Source organism: Hermetia illucens, chromosome 1 (genome assembly GCF_905115235.1).
Source record: "Hermetia illucens chromosome 1, iHerIll2.2.curated.20191125, whole genome shotgun sequence".
Taxonomy (NCBI): Eukaryota; Metazoa; Arthropoda; class Insecta; order Diptera; family Stratiomyidae; genus Hermetia; species Hermetia illucens.
In genome coordinates, this window is record NC_051849.1 from 108,082,327 (window position 1) to 108,105,649 (window position 23,323).

General features: G+C 46.3%; 1 protein-coding gene across 1 annotated transcript in view; it reads left to right on the top strand.

Moving 5' to 3' along the window:
- LOC119658004 overlaps positions 1 to 23,323 on the top strand; it is a 70,177-nt gene that overhangs the window by 35,230 nt on the left and 11,624 nt on the right. Inside the window, exon 4 of the mRNA XM_038065262.1 lies at positions 6,755 to 6,899. Within this exon, the coding sequence (XP_037921190.1) occupies positions 6,755 to 6,899 (145 nt within the window). The remainder of the gene's footprint in view (positions 1 to 6,754; positions 6,900 to 23,323) is intronic.

A 23,323-nucleotide genomic window follows, 5' to 3' on the forward strand; every position in this document is an offset into this window, starting at 1 on the left:
TCCCGCGTCCAAAAACAGTGAGGGAGTTGAGGAGGTTCTTGGGCATACTAAACTTTTACCGTCGTTTCCTGCCCAAGGCCGCCCATCCCAGTCCGTTTTGAACGCGTACTTGTCTGGCCCCAAAACAAAAGACACACGAGAGATTGTGTGGTCTGAAGAGGCTGTCCGCGCGTTCAACAAATCCCGACAGCAACTGGCCGATGCTACACTTTTGGCATTTCCTCAGCAAGATGCACCCCTAGCCGTTTTTGTTGATGCCTCTGACATCGCAGTAGGTGCTGCCCTTCACCAAAAGGTGGATCAAGTTTGGCAGCCGTTGAGCTTCTTCTCGAAACAGTTGAATCCCGCTCAACGGAACTACAGTACCTACAATCGCGAACTGCTCGCCGCGTACTTGTCCATCAAATACTTCCGTTTCTCCCTAGAAGGCAGGCCGTTCACAGTGTTCACGGACCATAAGCCTCTCACTTATGCTTTGAAACAAAAACCCGACAAAGCGTCCCCACGTCAGCTTCGACACCTGAGCTTCATAAGCCAGTTCACGTCAGACATCCAGCACGTGTCCGGGAAGGACAACATTGTTGCTGACGCTTTGTCTCGTGTCTCCGAAGTTAACATCCCCGCCTCACTCGATTTCTCGGCTATTGCCAAGGCGCAGGTGGATGACGCAGCACTTCAGAGCCTCAAGTCCAACCCCAAATACAAATTTCGGGAGTTGCCCATCTTCGGCTCAAACCTCTCGCTCTGCTGCGAAGACTCGGAAAAGGGACCTCGGCCATACATTCCGGCCACATTTCGCAAGGAAGTGTTCCACGCAGTTCACGACTTGGCGCACCCCGGCATCAGGACAACAAACCGGTTAGTCACCGGAAAATACTTCTGGCCCTCCATGAACAAGGATATCAATTCCTGGGCCAGAGAGTGCATCGCATGCCAGAAGTGTAAAGTCTCCAGGCATGTAAGGAAAGAAGTGGGCTCATTCCCCCGCACTACCAAGCGTTTCCACACCATACACCTCGACATAATAGGGCCTTTGCGAGACTCGCACGGTTACAAGTATTGCCTCACAATCATCGACAGGTTCACGCGGTGGCCTGAGGCAATACCTCTGAAAGACATTACGGCGCAATCTTGTGCCGAAGCCCTCTGCCGAGAGTGGATACCTCGCTTTGGCGTCCCTGCAGTGGTCATCACTGACCAGGGAATGCAATTTGAGTCCACCCTTTTCTCCGAGTTAGGCACACTCCTGGGTTTTAAACGCCAGCGGACTACTGCATACCACCCGCAATCCAATGGGATGCTAGAACGTTGGCACCGGACGCTGAAAGCCGCCATTATGGCACGCGACGACCCGTCCTGGACTCAAGTCTTGCCTCTCGTCCTACTCGGCCTTCGTACAACCCGCCGAGAGGAATTTGCTGCCAGCCCCGCGGAGCTGGTATACGGGGAGAACCCAAGACTCCCAAGCGATCCGGTCTTCGACAAGAGATCGGGTCTCACGGAGTCGGGGTTGGTGCGTCTGCTGAGGGACAATCTCCGACGCATCAAGGCGCCACCACCCACTCGACACTCGTCCATACCTGCTTGTTCGCCCAAGGAACTGGACACATGCACGCACGTGCTGATCAGGACGGATGCCGTCCGGAAGCCGCTGCAGCCTCCATATGAGGGCCCGTACCGCGTTCTCGAGAGGGGAGAGCATTTCTTCCAGCTCGAGATCGGTGGTCACAAAAAGGCGGTCTCTTTGTCCAGGCTGAAACCCGTGTGCGCCCCGAAGCAGCGTCGTGTCCGCTTTGTGGATTAACGGCGAACGAAGTTCCGGGATCCGTCGCCGAAACCCCCTAGGTTTCGTCTGGGGGCGGAGTGATGTGGCGCGGCAGGATCTGCGGCATTCGAAATTTATTTCGAATGTTGCGGATGCGGACGGGTAGATGGCGAACTCTCCACTCACTCATTTTCTGAACGCACCAGGGGAGTGGAGAATTAGCGGTGGAAAAATGCCGTTGGTTGGGACAGTAAGGACCGCATGGAAATAAGTCGGTCTCTTCTGTTCCCAACCGCGGCGGTGTAAGCACTAAATAAAAAAGTGATCTTTGTGCGATTGTATATAGTACTTTGCCTACTTAGTGATAGATTTTAATCAATCATTTTAGATAATAAATATTATGAAAACATAAGAAAATCACGCTCACTAGAAATTGTATTCGAAACAATATAATAAAACTTAGAAAAGTGACTGAATAGGCTCAATAGGTTACGGTGGGCGGGTCACTTAATCCGTATGGATGAGGATGATCCCACCCGGAAAGTCTATAAAGGCAATATCTATGGTAGAAAAATAAGACGAGGCAGACCCTGCCTAAGATGGAGTGATAGCGTAGGCCAGGACGCAAGACAGCTTTTAGGGATATCGAATTGGTGGACCTCGGCACAAAACCGGGATGTCTGGGGTTCCTTATTAAGGCAGGCCTAGACCGGATACCGGTTGTTGCGCCGTTGATGATGATGATGAATAGAGTAGCTTACCACGGGTGAGTTTAGTTGTTTGACTACTGAGTCAAGGCTCGTGAGAAAACCTCTGTGTCCGACAGGGAGGTAGTATTTGTGAATCAAGAACTCCGGCCGTCGTCCGCCGAACTGCTAACATTCGGGTTAATTCCAGCACGTGCCATCCCATTGAAATTACTATTCTGCAGTCGGTGTTTACGACTGGGAAACCTGTCGTGTAAGTTTAGTTGGTTGACAGCCTGTCGGGGCCAAGGTGGTGCAACGCCTAACTCGCATCGTAACAAGCGGTTGACGCTACTTGTTGGCGTACACCAATCCGATACTCCCCAACAACATCGGGATATTCGTCAAGGATCTTGGAACAGCCAGAGTCGCTTTGGAGAGTGTTTTCTGGGGCTGGTAGCTGACACTGTCTTAATTCCAGTGATGAGCCGGATAACGAAAGCGTGCGAGGCTTCAATGCCCCGGAGGTGTTTCAGCTGGGACAAGCCCTTCTAATAATTGGTGGACGGCAGAAATTGCTGCTAAGACTGCTAAGACTCGACATCCCAGAAGAGTCGCGCCTGATCGATAATGCAGGGGACGTTGCAACACTTGTTGCCGATCCCAACGTTGAACAGCGCAAAGCAAACTTGAGATGAGCTTCTTCGGGCAAATCAAAGCAGTAGTGGATAGGGCTACAGCTGCCGTCTCGGCCTTGGGTCGGTTGACGGCGACTGTTGGAGACGCCTTTTTATGAGAACAACGCAGTCCGTTTCGAATGCGAATATTTAAGAGATGTGGTGCACCCTTACCGAGTAGCAACTCTTATGGTATAATGAGCCGAGAATGATGATGAAGATGGACTGCGCGGATAATCGGCAATTTAGACCCGCGTTGTGCTGAGGTTGAGTACTTCCTTACCCAGCTTTTAAGTGGGCCTGCAGGTTTTCAGTCTTACCTGCACAAGGTTGGGAAGGCATGATCTCTTCATTGTGTGTTCTGTAATGGAGTGGCGGACGACGCCGAATACAGCTTTTTCTTTAGTGAAAGGCGGGATGGCTTTCGTCAGCAGCTTTATGAAGACACAGCGGCGCTCTCTCTGGGCAACATTGTTAAAGAGATGTTGGGGAGCGCAGGTAGATGGAGTAGAGTTGCGCATTATGTCTGGGCACCACTGGTTACAAAGAAGATTGAGCTCGACTGACGGAGGGACCGGATGGCAGGGGGTTTCCTAAACTAACAAGTCTCTTTGTCCTCGCACCTCCCGTTGATAAGAGAAATTCTCTGGCTTGAAGACTTCTAAGCCGGGGAGCACGAAGGAGTACCGCGAAATAACGTTTCAAACGGTCCCAGGCTAATTTTCCGATGACAGGGAGGTGTCAATCCTCCGCGCGAAGTAACACTTCACGGTGGTCCCTATGTGGGGAATGATGGGTGCATCACAGCCCCATGTGTACATAGTTAAAAATCCAATTGTCTTCTACTTTTCAAAAAACATTTACACAAATAATTTGATCTGGAATGCACTGGAAAGCATACGCTTCACACGGAAGCTGGCGCTTTGGGAATAAAGGTTTTGTGTTAATCTTATGTGAGAAACTTTCTACGCACATTTTTCTATTCGTATATAACGAAAAACCCAAAATATTCCTTCACATTTTTTTCAAACTACAAGTGGGGCGTTCCGATATCACCCGCGAGCACCACGAGTTCGCACGGACAACGAGCGCGATCAAAGTCGTTCCTTTTTGCTTGTGAGCGTTTATTTGTCAGAACTAGATTTTGGGGAGGTAATTATTTATGTAATTGTATGTATTGTATGCAATGTGATTTAATGGAATATTCTGTTTGTTCCTCAGCTGATTTGACATTTCGTTGCAATATTTTTATGTCACAACTCGAAGGCAATCAAAAACTGACATAATAGTCGCGGTTCGGGTGGAGCACTGTGACCGACGTAGCTACAACCTGGTATTTGTTCCCTTTCATAAATTCAAGCGACATGTGTATGAATTATAATCAGAACAAAAACCGGCTAGTGAAGTCCAGGCCTAAACCGGCTTAGATTTTGTTTAAGGAAGAAGGTTCATGGTTCTGTCGATCATAACTGTGGAAGTAAGTTGCTTCCCAACTAGTCCGGTCCGTCATCAAGTGGATCGCGCCAGTACTAAGAACCTTAAAGTTGGAAATAAGCCAAACTGAGTTATGTATAATATTCCAACATTCCGAGCAAATCAACGCTGCTGAAATTTCTTGAGAAAATTCCAGCAACGAAAACGGACGTCGCGTTCCAGTTTGGCATTCATTTATCCGCGGAAATTCTTGCCGTCTTAAATTACCCAATTTCCTACCGTAAGTTCCAGTTCAGTTAGTTCAGTTCCGTTAGTCGTTGTTTTAAGATCGTCACGCTTTCGGATAGTTTTTGCTAATAAAAGTTTTGGTCGGAAATAGTTTTCGCTTTTAAGGTTTTGTGTAAAACAAAACTTTATCAAAATCAATTCACTGTCTATGTCTGTCTGTAACACGCACTTTTCTCTAAAACGGCTAAATCAATCCGAACGAAATTTGATGGCTAGATGGGAACTTAGAAATCCTTGAATGAGTGACATAAATTTTAGTGGAGTTTAAAGGGGGGCTCCCCATACATGGAAAGGGGGGATTTAAAAAAAAAATTCACCGAATATAGTTGTGTATGAAAGGTCTCAATTAGTACTTTTCGAAACTGACATTAGTTTTGGCGCGGATTGCAAAATGTGCGAGTAAGGAGTCAAAAGGTACGCACTTAAAGTGAGATAAGACTCATTTTCGAAAACTACCCAGCCCAAAAATTCGAGAAAAATCAGGATAGTGCGCTTAGATGAAATCTAGGCCTCAAAATATGTCCCATTCCGATATCTGCTCAAATAAACTTACTAATAATATATTACCAACTTTTAGAAATAGACTGAAAACCCCCCTTAAGTTCATCCTAGGAATACTAAATTTCGCACCGACATAGAGGACCGTTTCGTGCATGCCCATGCCACATCTATTAGTGTCAAAGCTATAGCAGTTCAAACTTATCAATTTCCTGCGAATTTACCGAATCCTAAGCAATACAAATAAGATGCTGACGTCATAATTAACGAGAATAATTGACATTGGAATGAAATATTAAAATTCCATTTATGACTACTACTCCCTAGTCCTTTTTAAGGTTTTGTGTAAACACAAAACCTTATTAAAATCGGTTTACTGTCTGTCTGTCTGTCTGTCCGGCACACGCATTTTTCTCGGAGACGGTTATAGCGATTGACACAAAGTTTGGTAGAAACATGGGAGCTGTGAACGCTCACGCATATAGTGAGTTACATCCTTTTACGACGAATTTAAGGGGGGTCCCCATACATGCAAAAGGGGGGTGTACATTTTTTTTTTCATCAAATATAGTCAAAATCGGAAAAAAATCAGGGGGCTGCCACTATATGGTGCCTAGGCTCCGAAATACCCTCCATACTGATACCTGTTCAAATAAAGTTAATAATAGTGTATTACTATAATTTTCAGTGATTGACAGGAAACCCCCCTTAAGTTCACCCTAGAATCACAAAATTTTGCAGCAATGTAGGCTACAGTATAAACAATGATCCTGCCGAATTTAGTGAAATTGCACTGTGGCGCGGCAGGATTCGCGGCATTCGAAATTTATTTCGAATGTTGCGAATGCGAACGAATAGATGGCGCGGATCTGTCCACTTTGCGGAACACGCCACATGAGTGGGGGACCGGCGAGGAAAGTGTGCCATGAGTTAGGGGCAGAAAAGAAACAGATGAAGCGAGACTTCTCTTCTGCCTCTAACGTTTTGATTATTAAGTTGCCAACCGCTGACTAAGTCGGTCACATTCATTTTACGTTTCATTTTCATTTGTACAGTTGACTTGTAACCAAACATATCATCTTAAAGTAAAATTTGTATTTCAAATATATATTATAAAAAGTAAGCTCGAAGGTAAATTTAATTACAATCGCCCGAAATACAGGAAACCTTTGCCTTGCTTGAGTGTGTTTTGGTTTCAACGCGCGTATCTGCATTGCACAATTACTGGCACTAGTAGAGCCAACTAAAGTGGTGACCCCGAAAGGAAACACGGCAACCAACGCACCCAGTTAGAGCCGAGCGAAGAAAAGCTAACGCCAAAGTAGCAAGCAATTCAACGTCATTTGCAACAGTAACAACAGAACCCGGCACAGCAGTGGTAAAATCTACAGCAACGAATTGAACAGTGGCAGTTGCAGCAACAGCACCAGCAGAACTCACAACAGCAACCGACTCAGCAGCAATTCCAACAGAATTTACAACAACGGCAGCAGCAGTCGCAACATCAGCAATCACAACGACAACCAGCTCACTTGGACGACGTCGCCGCAGGTAACCGGAGCCGCCGTCAAGAATCCATCGCACGTTTAGAGGGAAATTTCAAGTTTAAGTATTTATTATCATTTTTTTTTTTTTTCTCTTCGAGTTATTTTGTTTACATATAGTATAATAAAAGTAAAATCGCCGCAAGAGACGGCATTGAAGAGTTTCGCATCGCGGGTTCTACATTTCCTGGGTGTTTTTGGTCTGCGCTGGAGAGCGTCCGCTTCGGTCGTCGTTTTTTTTTCTCGTTTCGTGCGTGCATTTGTGGGTGCGGCCTGCCGTGTCGGTGTAAAGTTCACCGCGTTTCAGTATAAACTCACCGCGTTTGCATCTCAATCTCGTACTTCTCGGTAAGAAAAATGTCGTTTGACAATAAAGACGCGGCAGGCCCATCGGACCCGCAAGTGACCGCCCTCGCCGTACGCGTTCCTCCGTTTTGGCGGCGGAACCCCGAGCTGTGGTTCGTGCATTTGGAAGCACAGTTCCAAATGTCCGGCATCACATCGGACGCGACCCGTTTCAACTACGCGGTGGTCGGCCTGGACGAAGAGTCCATACTTCTGGTGTCCGACGTAGTGAAGTCGGCATCGTACGTGCAGCTCAAGAGCGAGTTGATCAGGCGCCTGTCGGCAAGCGAGTCGGCAAAATTAGACCACTTGCTGGCGGGTTTAACGTTGGGTGATCGAACTCCCAGCCAATTGCTTCGTGAAATGAGGCAATTGGGTGGGAGCAAGATCGGCGACGACCTGATCAAGTCGCTCTGGCTGCGTCGGCTCCCGGAGGGCACCCAGGCGAACCTCGCTTGCGTCTCCGGTTCCTTGGAGGAACTGGCAGCGACGGCCGACCAGGTCCAGGAGGTGTACGTACGCCCAACCTTGGCGGCCGTTCAACCACCGTCGGATGAGGTGGGTGACTTGAGGCGCGAGATTGCCGCTTTAACAGCCAGTGTGGCCGAGATGCGGGCGACGTTGGACGCTCAGCGTTCGGGCGCCAGATCGCGAGCACGCTCGCGGTCTGCCACCCGAAAAGGGCGATCAGGTAGCAGGTCGTCAAGACAGTCCACGGACCAAGGGATTTGCTGGTACCACCGCAGATTCGGGGATAAAGCGACAAGATGTACGCTACCGTGTAGATTCTCTCCTACCGCAAAAAACTAGGTCCGCGGGGGGTCTTGGCGGCGGCCACCCAGAACGCAGCGCCACGTCGCCTAACTATTTTCGACCCCCTCAGCGGGCGCAGCTACCTCATCGATACTGGTGCGGAGGTTTCGGTTCTTCCCGTACCTCGGCAACATCAACTTTTCCCTCAACCGCTCAAACTTGCGGCAGCAAATTCCTCCCGCATAAACACGTACGGGTATAGGCAAGTGGACGTGAGTCTTGGCTTGCGTAGGACATTTTCGTGGCGTTTCATCCTGGCGGATGTCAGCTTCCCCATACTAGGCGCAGACTTCCTGTGTCACTATGGATTGCTGGTGGACTTGCAAAACAAGTCTCTTATAGATTCCACGACCAACCTTAATTTGTCGGGACATATGGTATCTCACCCAGGCAATAATCTTTCCGTTCTTTTAGAAGACATTACCGACTCTCGTGTTCGGGCACTTCTCCAAAAGTTCAGCCAGATTACTACCAACTGTAGTCTCTCCAAACCAGTGAAGCACAATGTGCAGCACCACATTATCACTACTGGTTCCCCGATCTTCTCGAAGGTGCGTCCTCTACCATCTCAGAAACTGGCAATTGCACGGAAAGAGTTTGAACAACTCGTTCAACAGGGTATCTGCAGGCCCTCAAACAGCTGTTGGTCTTCCCCACTGCATATGGTCCCTAAGCCAAACGGCGAATGGCGCCCATGTGGGGATTACAGAAGGCTAAATGCACAGACTGTTCCTGACCGATATCCAATTCCACTCATCCACGACTTTCCGCATCACCTCGCGAATTGCCGCATCTTTTCGACGTTGGACTTAACCAAGGTTTATCGTCAGATCCCTGTAGCTCCAGAAGATATCCCAAAGACGGCAATATGCACACCCTTTGGACTCTTCAAGTACACCCGGATGACTTTCGGATTGTGCAATGCGGCACAAACCTTTCAAAGGTTCATTCACTCGGTCCTGCGAAACCTCGAGTTCTGTTTCGTATATTTGGATGATGTTTTGGTCGCTTCTTCCACTGAGTCTGAGCACTTAGCCCATCTCGAGTGCATTTTTCAACGTCTCCTTGAGGCCGGTTTAGTCCTAAACGTTGAGAAATGCAAATTCCTTCAACAACAGGTGAGATTCCTTGGCCATTTCATTTCCCCTGAAGGAATACAGCCCGACCCAGACAAGGTGCAAGCGATAACAAGCTTCCCACGTCCAAAGACAGTGAGGGAGTTGAGGAGGTTCTTGGGCATGCTGAACTTCTACCGTCGTTTCCTGCCCAAGGCCACCCATCTCCAGTCCATTTTGAACGCGTACTTGTCTGGCCCCAAAACTAAGGACACACGAGAGATCGTGTGGTCTGAAGAGGCTATCTGCGCGTTTGACAAATCCCGTCAACAACTGGCTGACGCTACACTCTTGGCATTCCCTCTGCAAGATGCACCCCTAGCCGTTTTTGTTGATGCCTCTGACATCGCAGTAGGTGCTGCCCTTCACCAAAAGGTGGACCAAGTTTGGCAGCCGTTGAGCTTCTTCTCGAAGCAGTTGAATCCCGCTCAACGGAACTACAGCACCCACGATCGCGAACTGCTCGCCGCATACCTGTCCATCAAATACTTCCGTTTCTCCCTAGAAGGCAGGCCGTTCACAGTGTTCACGGACCATAAGCCTCTCACGTATGCTTTGAAACAGAAGCCCGACAAAGCGTCCCCTCGTCAGCTTCGTCATCTGAGCTTTATAAGCCAGTTTACGTCAGACATCCAGCACGTGTCCGGGAAGGACAACATAGTTGCTGACGCTTTGTCTCGTGTCTCCGAAGTTAACATCCCCGCCTCACTCGATTTCTCGGCTATTGCCAAGGCGCAGGTGGATGACGCAGCACTTCAGAGCCTCAAGTCCAACCCCAAATACAAATTTCGGGAGTTGCCCATCTTCGGCTCAAACCTCTCGCTCTGCTGCGAAGACTCGGAAAAGGGACCTCGGCCATACATTCCGGCCACATTTCGCAAGGAAGTGTTCCATGCAGTTCACGACTTGGCGCATCCCGGCATCAGGACAACAAACCGGTTAGTCACCGGAAAATACTTCTGGCCCTCCATGAATAAGGATATCAATTCCTGGGCCAGAGAGTGCATCGCATGCCAGAAGTGTAAAGTCTCCAGGCATGTAAGGAAAGAAGTGGGCTCATTTCCCCGCACTACCAAGCGTTTCCACACCATACACCTCGACATAATAGGGCCTTTGCGAGACTCGCACGGTTACAAGTATTGCCTCACAATCATCGACAGGTTCACGCGGTGGCCTGAGGCAATACCTCTGAAGGACATTACGGCGCAATCTTGTGCCGAAGCCCTCTGCCGAGAGTGGATACCTCGCTTTGGCGTCCCTGCAGTGATCATCACTGACCAGGGAATGCAATTTGAGTCCACCCTTTTCTCCGAGTTAGGCAAACTCCTGGGTTTTAAACGCCAGCGGACTACTGCATACTACCCGCAGTCCAATGGAATGCTAGAACGTTGGCACCGGACGCTGAAAGCCGCCATTATGGCACGCGACGACCCGTCCTGGACTCAAGTCTTGCCTCTCGTCCTACTCGGCCTTCGTACAACCCGCCGAGAGGAATTTGCTGCCAGCCCCGCGGAGCTGATATACGGGGAGAACCCAAGACTCCCAAGCGATCCGGTCTTCGACAAGAGATCGGGTCTCACGGAGTCGGGGTTGGTGCGTCTGCTGAGGGACAATCTCCGACGCATCAAAGCGCCACCACCGACTCGACACTCGTCCATACCTGCTTGTTCGCCCAAGGAACTGGACACATGCACCCACGTGCTGATCAGGACGGATGCCGTCCGGAAGCCGCTGCAGCCTCCATATGAGGGCCCGTACCGCGTTCTCGAGAGGGGAGAGCATTTCTTCCAGCTCGGGATCGGTGGTCACAAAAAGGCGGTCTCTCTGTCCAGGCTGAAACCCGTGTCCGCCCCGAAACGGCGACGCGTTCGTTTTGTGGATTGACGGCGAACGAAGTTCCGGAATCAGTCGCCGAAACCCCTAGGTTTCATCTGGGGGCGGAGTGATGTGACGCGGCAGGATTCGCGGCATTCGAAATTTATTTCGAATGTTGCGAATGCGAACGAATAGATGGCGCGGATCTGTCCACTTTGCGGAACACGCCACGGGAGTGGGGGACCGGCGAGAAAAGTGTGCCATGAGTTAGGGGCAGAAAAGAAACATATGAAGCGAGACTTCTCTTCTGCCTCTAACGTTTTGATTATTAAGTTGCCAACGGCTGACTAAGTCGGTCACATTCATTTTACGTTTCATTTTCATTTGTACAGTTGACTTGTAACCAAACATATCATCTTAAAGTAAAATTTGTATTTCAAATATATATTATAAAAAGTAAGCTCGAAGGTAAATTTAATTACAATCGCCCGAAATACAGGAAACCTTTGCCTTGCTTGAGTGTGTTTTGGTTTCAACGCGCGTATCTGCATTGCACAATTACTGGCACTAGTAGAGCCAACTAAAGCACTATTGCTAACAAAGTTATACTAGTTCAAAGCTGTCGCTCCTCTGCAAATTCAAGACTATAAATGTCAATATCACTTGAAAGTGGATATTTTCACATAACTTACGCATGTTTTACGTGCTACATGCTAATGGGACAAATGCACACTCAAATCTCTTTATAAAAGAAATACACAAAACCTTTCATACCTGAAGCGTCTAGCTTCCGGTTTCCCGACTTGTTTGTATCTGTTGTAGGTTAAATTCTTCGTATTTGCTAATAATATTAAACTAAAAGTCTAAAGCGTATAAGGTTGACTATTATCAATACAGGGCTTTCCATTAAATTATTAATTTAAACTGCTTTCTAAAAACATGGAGCTGTCATGCACCCATCGCCCCTCACATCTTCTTCTTTTTCTTCAGCAATGAAACATCTTCGTCTCCATTACCGCAAGACGCGTTCATTGTCTTTTATAATCGGCCAACACTCACAGCTATACAGAGTGAAAGACGGACGACATTGCGGTAAATTTTAGATTTTAGACATTCGCTGATACGTCGATCACAAGGAACACCAGTTGTCGAATGCCACTTCATTCAGGTCGCGTGGAACAATTTCATTGCGCAGTTTTCCATTGGCTGACAGCATTGACTTGAGATTGATTCGCTCAGTTCTGGGCAGGTTACTGCAGGTGGCAGCACTGAGCAATTTAAATATCTCGAGTCAATGCTATCAGCCAATGGAAAGCTGCGATATGCTCCTTACAAAGGAAAACACAAAACCTTTTATGCCTGAAGCGTCAAGCTTCCGGTTTCCCGACTTGTTATAAACAAAGGAAGAATGTCTATTTGTCCATCTTTTCACCACTTTATATCCAACTTGTTAGAGTCCAGACATCCAAAAGGTATTAAATGCGTAAACTTTTTTAGGGTTTTCTAAATTTTCTTGACTATTTCTTTCTATTATTAGGTTGATGTAAAAAATGCGTTTTTCTTTAAATCTAGCAGCCTTTTAATTCTTTATGAACCCTGTTGTTCTGGTTTTCTCATAGCTTTCTCGCTTTTCGTTTAACTTAGTTACAACTTTTTTCTTGGTATTGTCCAAATTTTCTCTGGTTTTTGAAAGGCTGAACTTCATTTGGCATATGTTTTATCGTGGAATGGTAACGATGATTATAATTTCTGACAGCTTGCTGTAAAAGTCTTTTTGGTGAAATTTTTGATTTACCCGCTCAATTTCTCCGCAACTGTATTATGGAGTCTTTCTACCTCGACGATGCCTGTCTGACTATGTGGTCTTGTTATCTGTTATCTATCTTCGGATTGAAGAAATTCTTTCACTTGAACTGCATTTAGTTCGTTTCCAGCAATAATTTTACCTTGTTTGCTCTTTTGGCGAAGTGAGCACATCTTTTCCAGTAATTGTAGTAAAATAAATTGGATCAATTTTAACACTTTTAAAATTTCTGATATTTTCGATCACAAGACTAAAAGATGAACCAGTATCTATGAGTGAAATGTATTTGATATTATTTAAAGTGACTTCCGAGGCTAGTCGATAAAAAACTGATAGTTTATTTCGGGTTGGGTGTCCTCGACATTATTATTTTCTCGATTATTTTGCCGTCGGCTCCTCTGACTTGGATTATTAGTTTGTATGTTTTCAATTTCCATGGGTTCTTCCTGATTTCGTCTATACCTATCTGACCTACGCTGAAATGAGTTATTTTTCCGATATCAAATTTTACCCAGTCCTACTTAATATATAGGGACGCTGGTGGTAGTGGCCATTGGTAGGTTAATGGGGGAATCCATCGAGAACTCGCTGTTTTGGAGAAAAGTGCATGTGACAGACAGACAGTGAATCGATTTTAATAAGGTTTTGTTTGACACAAAACCTTAAAAACGAATTAGAGAATCTTAGAGCGAAATTAAGAAGTATCGAATTCAAAAGTAGAGAAAAAAGAGGATTATTGGACATTGTGGCAATCGCCCATAAATGGTTTTTTGCCACAATGGACGATACCGATAGACAAAAAATAATGAGTCACATGGCCGTAATTACTGCAAATCAGGACGAATTGGTAGAAAACGTTAATAAAGAAATCAAAATTAATTCATACTTTAACGAAACAATTACCAATTTCAGAAATATTGTAGAATCTGACAGGAGTCGTATAACCAACACTTTCCAGATGTTAACTGAATCGTTAAGCATTTACTTATTTTGGATTAAATGCTTAAAATAGAAATGCTCAAGGCTAGGAATTGTTCATCCTAGTATGCTTAATACAGACGAAATTAAGGCAACGATTCTAGAGTTTTACAAACTGAAAATCGTGAAAACAGGACTCCTTGGACATGACAAAACACAATAGTAATTGCAATCAAAATCCCAGGTTTATTAGCTATATTTATACTAATCTAAATCTATACTATCTATAGCCATAATTAGAATAGTATAGTATATAGTATAGATTTAGATTAGTATAAATATAGCTAATAAACCCACTGATGAGCAAGCATGTTAGCACTGATGAAGGGAACAAGTGGTTCCCGAAATATTAATATATTTGCAAAAATGAAAATATCAACACTAGCGAATAAGAAACAAGTCGGGAAACCGGAAGTTGACGCTTCAGGTACGAAAGGTTTTGTGTATTTCTTAGTACATAGCACGTAATATATGCGTATACAATATTATGTGAGAATATCCGCTTTCAAGTGATGTTGACATTCATAGTCTTGAATTTGCAAAGAAGCGACAACTTTAACGTATTATAACTTTGTTAGCGATAGTGTGATTTCCACCAAACTTGGTAAGATCATGCTCTATCTTATACCCTATATTGTTGTTGTTCGTGGTGCTAGCATGAACTTAAGGGGGGTTTTGCAGCAAATTTCTAAAAATTATAGTAACATACTATTATTAACTTTATTTGTGCAGATATTAGCATGGAAGGTATTTCGGAGCCCAGACGCCATATAGTGGCCGCCTCTTGATTTTTTTCAGATTTTTCGGTTGGGTAAATTCTGAGAATGGCCCCCGTAAAGGAATGGTCACTTTCAACCAACGGCACTTCCCACCTTTCCAACAAATGATCCTTTAAATAATCAGCAGGCGTCTAAGAGAAAAAAAGGCGGACAGGACATTCAGAAAACTAACACCAACAGCTCAGAGGGAGGACAACGTACAGCGAATCTAGGAAACTCGACCAGCGTTGCGAAGCCTAAGACGAACGAAAACGATGGATGGACTAAAGTTACCAACAAAAAAGCGAAACGAAGAGCGTAAGTGCGAACTCGTCCAGATGCAATTGTTATCTCCAGTAAGGGCAATCTGCCCTACGCGGAGATACTCAAAAAGGTCAAAGCTGATCCCGACCTAAAAGATGTGAGCGGAAATCTGAACAGAATCCGAAGAACCCAGAAAGGGGATCTCATGTTCGAGCTGAGATCCAGCGGTGGCAAAACTGATGACTTTCGCACTCAAGTGAAAAACCCACTTGAGGAGAATGCCGCAGTGCGTGCCCAAAAACATGAGATCTATATACAATGTAAGGATGAACTCACATCGAGATTTATACTGCTCTGAAGGAGCAATTCAAGTTGAAAGAACTTACCGAGGAGTTTTTGTGGGCTTACGAAAAGCCTATGGTGGTACACAAACGGCCACAATATGAGTACAAGCGGAGGCAGCGCAGATGTTGTTGGCTGCCGGAAGGTTTCGGATTGGATGGGTTTTCTGCCGTTTAACAGAACAAATTTCACTGAAGAGGCGCTTTAAATGCCTCATGTTTGGGTACTTCGCGAAGGCATGCACCAGCAGCATTGATCGATCCGATCGATGCAGAACGTGTGGGGAGAAAGGCCATATTGCCAGAGAGTACAATAGGGACCCCAAATGCCTACTGTGTGAAGAAACACAGGGACAGGATAACCGGCATATTGCCGGAAGTGGTAAATGTCCGGAATTTAGGAAGGCGCTCACTGCAATGATAAAATGAGGTTTTTTTTCAAATAAACCTCAATCATTGCAGGGTCGCTCAGGATTTACTTGAGCAGGCCACGTTGGAATCTGAGATGGAAATTGCATTATAAGTGAACCACATAGAAACCGTCACGGTGGCATATGGGTCACAGATTCGACTGGTGGAGCGGCAATATGAGCTTGCGGTCGACAGGCCATACAATGTACTGCAAGCCAGGCACCCAGTGGCTTTGTGTGGGCAAAAATAAGAGGTGTATATGTATACAGCTGCTACGCCTCACCAAGTTTGACCCTGTCTGAATTCGAGCAAATGCTTGATAACCATGTTCTCGACGCGAAGGGACGAAGTCCAAAGGTGATTGCTGGTGATTTCAATGCTTGGGCCCTAGAGTGGGGTAGCAGAGAATCGAATATTCGTTTTGAGAATGATGGGGTCCTAAGTCCGCATCAACTTAATGCTGGATCGGATCAAATGGCAAGCAACTTACTCCCTCTTTCCTGGTCCACGGACCCCTCGCTTAGGGCTTGCACCCAAACTTTTCAAAAAAGTGAAGCGATGGCGGCTTTACGGTTTCTTACCAGGGCAGAGGCAAATCGTCAGACGCTGCCTCACCGCTGCCCTGGGAGCAGCGTGACCGTAGCGGCTCGCAGATGTTGAGTGCTCTTTTATATAATTCGTAGAACACGACATGACTACGAATTATATTGAGCGCAAATCCGCCTTATGCACCAGAGCTTGGCCAGAGCTGAAATATTCGTTTTGAGAATGATGGGGTCCTAAGTCCGCATCAACTTAATGCTGGACCGCCATCGCTTCACTTTTTTGGAAAGTTTGGGTGTAAGCCCTAAGCGAGGGGTCCGTGGACCAGGAAAGAGGGAGCTTCCCATTTGATCCGATCCAGCATTAAGTTGATGCGGACTTAGGACCCCATCATTCTCAAAACGAATATTTCAGCTCTGGCCAAGCTCTGGTCAATAAGGCGGATTTGCGCTCAATATAATTCGTAGTCATCTCATGTTCTACGAATTATATAAAGGAGCGCTCAACATCTGCGAGTCGCTACGGTCACGCTGCTCCCAGGGCAGAGGTGAGACAGCGTCTGACGATTTGCCTCTGCCCTGGTAAGAAACCGTAAAGCCGCCATCGCTTCACTTTTAGAGAATCAAATGCTAGGGGCGCAGTTTAATAGCTGCTTTCGCGCAGATGGAAATAGTTTGGCTAAGGAAGGTGCCGTAAACGCTACACCCACAGCGATCACCAGGCAATCTTCCTTGAGACATGCGTCGAGCCACAGGGCAAAGACCCATCATGCCAGAAACCGAAAAAGATTTCAGGCTGGTCTGCAAAATCTTTGGATGAGCAGACCTTCATAGAGGTCTGGTTAGATCAACCTGATAAAGCAGGCGCCTCTACGGAAAGAGCCGTCCATCTGGCTCAATGCATCGCCAAAGCATGTGACGCGTCCATGCCTAGGAGGTGCTCATTCCCCAGTAGGAGACCAAACTACTGGTGGAATCATGAACTGACCGGCCTTCGATCAGTCTGCCACCGAGCCAGAAGAGCGGCTCAGAGGAAGGTACGTAGAGTCGATCAGGGGCAGAAAGAGTGCGCCTATAAGGTAGCCCGCAAAACCCTCAAGCTCGCCATCCAGCGCCATCGTGATGGGACGATTCCGAAGCCGTTCATCTCCGCAGATCACGTGTCCCACCCTCTTGCTGAAAATCTTCCAGGGGTTATTCCCCCAGCAAGAGGAGAGCACCGACACATTCGAGCCACCTCTGAATGTGACGGCAATCCCGCCAGTCACCAGAGACAAGCTTCTGGAGATCTGCGGTAGAATAGGAGACAATAAAGCGCCGGGGCTGGACAGAGTACCGAATAAGGCTCTTAAGCTTGCCGTGAAATCCAGGTCGGACATGTTCGCTGAGTTGTTCGAAGCGTGCATGTCCGAGGGAATGTTTCCAGCGGCATGGAAGCGACAGAAGTTGGTGCTTCTGCCTAAGCCTGACAAACCTCCAGGTGAACCATCGTCATACCGACCCATATGTCTTTTGGACACGGTGGGGAAAATGTTAGAGCGGGTAATCTATAATAGATTACTCCCGGTTGTTGAGAGTCAAGGCGGCCTATCAGATCGGCAGTATGGGTTCCGAAAAGCCAGATCAACCATTGATGCCATCAAATTGGTTACTGGCTTGGCCGGAGATGCAATCCACGGAAAGGGTAGTACCAGCAAATATTGCGTGGTAGTAACCCTGGCCAATTGGAATCAAATTCGGAAATCCCTAGCGAAGATTGGTATTCCCGCCTATCTCGCTGTTATCGTCGACAGTTACTTAATTGAAAGGAGGCTCTGGTATGACACTGATGACGGACCGCAGGAGTACGTTGCTTCCGCGGGTGTCCCGCAGGGCTCCGTATTGGGCCCACTACTGTGGAACATCATGTACAACGCTGTACTTAATCTTCCCCTTCCGGAGGAAGAAACAGTGGTGGGTTACGCTGACGACATAGCACTGGTTGTTGTCGCAAAGCATCTCGAAGATGCTGAGTTATACTCAAGCGAGGCAATCAGTGCTGTCAAATGCTGGTTAGAGAGCTCTGGTCTGACGCTTGCGGAGGAAAAAACGGAAGCGGTCCTCATCACGAAGCGCCGGAAGAGAAATTACGCCTGTGTTAGAATCGGGAATCATATCATCACTTCCAAGCCGACCATCAAATACTTGGGGGTGGTGATAGACTGGAGGATGTCAGTTAACAATAGCAAACTGAATGCAGTTTACAGGAGGACAGCTCTGAGGGTATGCTCTGCCTTCAGGACTGCCTCAGATGATGCAGAATTCGTCATCTCTGGAATGAAGCAGATTGACATCTTGGCAGATGAGATGGCGAATGTATACCATGCGAAGCCAATCTCTTCCTTATTGCAGACGAAGAAGGCTGAGAGGGAGAGATCCATAAATAGATGGCAAGAGCGGTGGGAACACTCGGGAAAGGGTCGGTGGACTCACAGGCTCATTCCTGCCATCAAGGAGTGGTTGGAGAGACGACACGGTGAGATTAATTATAACCTCACCCAGTTTCTCACGGGACATGGAGGATATCTCCAATACCTTCACAGGTTTAAATTGGAGACCTCACCCGACTGTCTAAATTGTGATGGAGTCCCAGAGGACCCAGAGCATATATTCCTCCACTGTCCGAGATTTGTGGAAGAAAGGAGGAATCTGGAGGAGACTCTGGGAGAGGTGCTGGTACCAGAAAATCTGGTGCCGAAAATGCTAGCACATCATGAGAATTGGGATGCGGTAAACTCCATGATCGCATCTATTCAAGATAAATTGCGAAAGGCAGAGGAAAGGAGAAAAACGCGGTCACGTGCGCCGCGTATAGAAGAAATGGGATTAAGCTAGAGTGAGCTGACTCTGCCCCGTGATGTAATACCTTATGGTGGTTCCGGGGGGCAGGGAGGGAGTCGGGGGTGGTTTTAGTGGGTAAGAATCCCACACGCTGGTGACAGACAGTAAACCGATTTTAATAAGGTTTTTTAGTTACACAAAACCTTAAAAACAAGTTTTTTATTATTTCAAATAATTAATCGCTGGAAACACCGCATAATTACACTCATATAAACTCATTACTCCAATGCCTACAGAGTCAAATTAAAAAATTGTTTTGGTATATATATATATTTTCAATATAAATGAAGCGAAATATGAATACAATGGCAATATTCAATCAGAGAGAGCTACAGCCTTTGAATAATTGTATAACTAATGACAACTGTAAACTTATTGTAAATAAATAATCAATTGTAAGAAAAAACTATCATATTATGTAAAAATATAGTAAATCATTGCGATCGCGGGCAAATTAAATTCAATGAAAATTTTATATTAAATTTAAATAATTGTTCTAGCAAAATAAATGTCAAAATGTCAAATAACTTCGAAAATTTTAAAAAAGCCATTTCAAAAATTTGTTGAATTTAGGAGAATTCTTTTTAGATGAGGAGAGGGAAGTTATATATAATATTCCAAATTCCGAGCAAATAAGAAATATTATAAAACAGGTAAATTCAAACGCTACTGAAATTTCTTGAGAAAAATCCAGCAACGGAAGTTCGCCACACGCCACGTTCCAGTGTTGCATTTACTTATCCGCGGAAATTCTTAGCGCCTTAAATTACAGAATTTGTAAACTATAAAAGATAACACCCTGCGTAAATTCCAGTTCAGTTAGTTTAGTTCCATTAGTCGTTGTTTTAAGATCGTCTCGCTGTCGGATAACTTTTGTTAATAAAAGTTTTGATCGAAAATAGTTTTCTTTTTAAGGTTTTGTTTGTGTTCAATGTCTGTCTGTCCGTCCGTCTGTCTCTCTGTCTGTCTGTCACAAGCACTTTTCTCAGGAACTGCTATACTGATTGACACGAAATTCGGAGAGCAGGTGGGAACTGTGGACCCCCAGACATGCAGTGAGTGATATCCTTCTGGTTTGAATTTAGGGGGGGGGGGTTGCCATACATGTAAAAGGGGGGTGTAAAAATTTTTTTCACCGAATGCAGTCATTGTGGGGTATCAAATGAAAGGTCTCGATTAGCACTTTTCGAAGCCGGTCTTAGTTTTGTGATTTGTTAGAAAGGCGGGGAGTGCGCGGGGTGGAAACTGATGATTTATTTAACGGACCCATTCTCAGAAACTACCCAACCGAAAAATCTGAACAAATTCATGAAGCTGCCTCTATATGGTGCCCAGGCCTCAACGTACTCTCTATATCGATATCTGTTCAAATTAAGGTAATAAGAGTATATTATAATATTTTTTGGAAAATTGAGTAAAACCCCCCTTAGGTTTATCCCAGAGTTATTGAACTTGTCCGGATAGCTGAGTGGTTAGAGCACAAGGTTGTCGTACGGAAGATCGCGGTTCAAATCTCACTGGTGACAGTAGAATTTGCATCGTGATTTGACGTCGGATACCAGTCGACTCAGCTGTGAATGAGTACCTGAGTCAAATCAGGGTAATAATCTCGGGCGAGCGCAATGCAGACCACATTGCCTCCTACAGTGTACTGTAGTGTCCCGTTACGGTCTTGAATGAAGTGCTCTAACACACTTCAAGGCCTAGATCCAATATGGATTGTTGCGCCAACGATTATTATTATTATTATTGAACTTGGTAGTGGTATAAAATATAATATGCAGCATATTATCCCCAAGTTTGATCCAAATCATACTATTAGTAACAAAGTTACAGTAGCTTAAAGTTGTCTTTACTCTGTAAATTTACAGCCCGAAGTACTAATTCTGACATGCTAATTGCATATACATAACGGGCTACGTACAAATGGGATAATTCTACACTCAAATATACTTACAGAAGAAGCAAACAAAACCTTTCATGCCTGAAGCGCCCAACTTCCGGTTTCCCGACTTGTTTCTCATTATTATTATTGTTCAAATCGGCTGACTGTTCGTGTGACGGGCATTTTTCTCGGAGATGGTAATAGCGATTGACACCAAATTTGGTAGAAAGGTGGGAACTGTGAACGCTCACACATGCAGTGAGTTACATCCTTTTATGTTGAATTTAAGGGGGGGTTACATGCAAAAGGGGGTGTAAATTTTTTTTCACCGATATAGTCATGTGGGGTCTCGGTCTCGGTTAGTACTTTTGGAAGCCGGTCTTAGTTATGACATTTGTTGGAAAGGTGGGGAGTGCGAGGGGTTGAAAGTGATCATTTCTTTAAGGGTGCCATTCTCAGAAACTACCAAACCGAAAAATATGAAAAAAACCAGCAGGCTACCACTATATGGTGCCTGGGCTCCGAAATACCTTCCACACCGATATCTGTCCAAATAAAGTTAATAATAGTGTGGCGGGGCAGGTTTCGCAGCATTCGAAATTTATTTCGAATGTTGCGAATGCGAACAAATAGATGGCGCGGAACTCTCCATTTTTTTAGAGCTCGCCACGGGAGTGGATGACTAGCGGTGAGAAAGTGCCGTTGGTTGGGACAGGAAAAGACCGCATGGAAATAAGCCGGTCTCTTCTGTCGCAACCACCGGGAGACACACGCAGCTTCTCACGCGGCCCATCAAATAAACACGAAAAACCATTCACCGTTCCCCTTATAGTTAAACTCGCAAAAGTAAGACGTGGAATCCTGCGATTGAAGTTAAATTGAATAATAATAATAATAATAATAATCCGCCGAAGCCGGTCCCAAGCCCGGTTGTGAAAGGAGGAGGGATGGATAGCTTCAGTCTGAATGGCTGTACGCCACCGCAGCGTCTCAGGGGGTAGGTGAGGAAAGTGCAGGAACTTTGCAGTCTTGCAGATTACTCACTAAGGAAGCTATCTACACACCTGGCAGCTAGGGATAAAATGCACCACCAACAATGAGAAGAAAGAGAAATTTGAGGTCCGGTACGGATAACCGGCGGGAGTCGTCTGACTTGGTGACTGGGTCGGGCTCTCGTAATGGACAGCACGGCGTCGAAACCGCTAGTCGTGGGGCGGTTCGACGTCTAGGCGCCACGACGACCAGGAGCACAGCTCCGCCTGCTGCAGCTGTTTCGCCACAATCTGTGGCGACCACTTCAGCAGGTTCGCGTAGGAAGCGGATGAAATGGACTGAAGAAATGAACCTCTTCATCATCCGCTCCTACTACGAAATAACGGCGGGGGCGGGTATAACATCTTACCGCCCCTTGTTGCACCAGAGATTCGTCGAGCGATTCCCGCAATTCGCGCACGTGACTGTGCAGCGAGTCGCAGACCAGTACCGCTTCATCACTCGCAGTGACACAATCCCGGCCACCATCAGGGAACGTGTTCGACTTGAAGTCATCGGGGAAACTGGTGACCGAGAGTCGATGGGGGCAGAGGCGGCGGCATCAACAACACCACGCCGCACTGCAGGCAACAGGTTCAGTACTCGCCGAAGCACTCTTCTCCACCGTCCAGCTGAGGTTTCCGCTGAAGTTCGGGACGAATTCCAAAGAGCGTGTATAGAATTCTCGGATATGGATCCTTTGCATAGACCAGGTATTCCCAGGCTCTATGCATCTCCAGCAACTCCGGGAATTCTATCTCAAATCAATGATGAGATTGCATCTCGACTGTGTGCTGATATGTCGCTGCTGCAACTACAATCACTTGTGTATTGTGGTGCAGTTGCGGCTATCAGATTGCACGGTCAGAAGATTCGCTTTCGCGTTATTGGTTTGAGTGACAAAAGAGATCCACCATGGAAAATTCGTCTGGAACGTCGGCGGGACTCACTAAGGCAGGACATTGCTAGACTGATTCAGATCAGCACTGGCAATGCCAGCCGACGGGTGAGAAATAAAGTGCAGAGGGTTTACCGGAACTATGCCATCCCCTGTGAGACACCCGTAGTTGAAATTCTGGACACACTAAAACAGAAACTTTCTGTCATATGCAGTCGGTTACGACGGTATGGCGAAAGTTATTCCAGACGTGTCCAGAATGCAACATACGCGAGGAACCAGCGGAGCTTTTTCAGATCTCTCAACGAATCCCAACAGAGCGCCCAGACAATACAGTTCTCGGTGACGGAAGCGAAAGAGTATTGGGGTGGACTTTGGGGGTTACCTGCCCAGCATGCTGAGCATGCTGAGTGGATCACCGCCGAAGGCACCCGCCATGCCAATACACCTGGCATGAATTTCGCGGATGTTACCGAAGAGGAAGTTCGACGAGCTATAAACATCTCGAAGAACTGGAGGGGCCCAGGTCTGGATCGGGTGCAGAATTTCT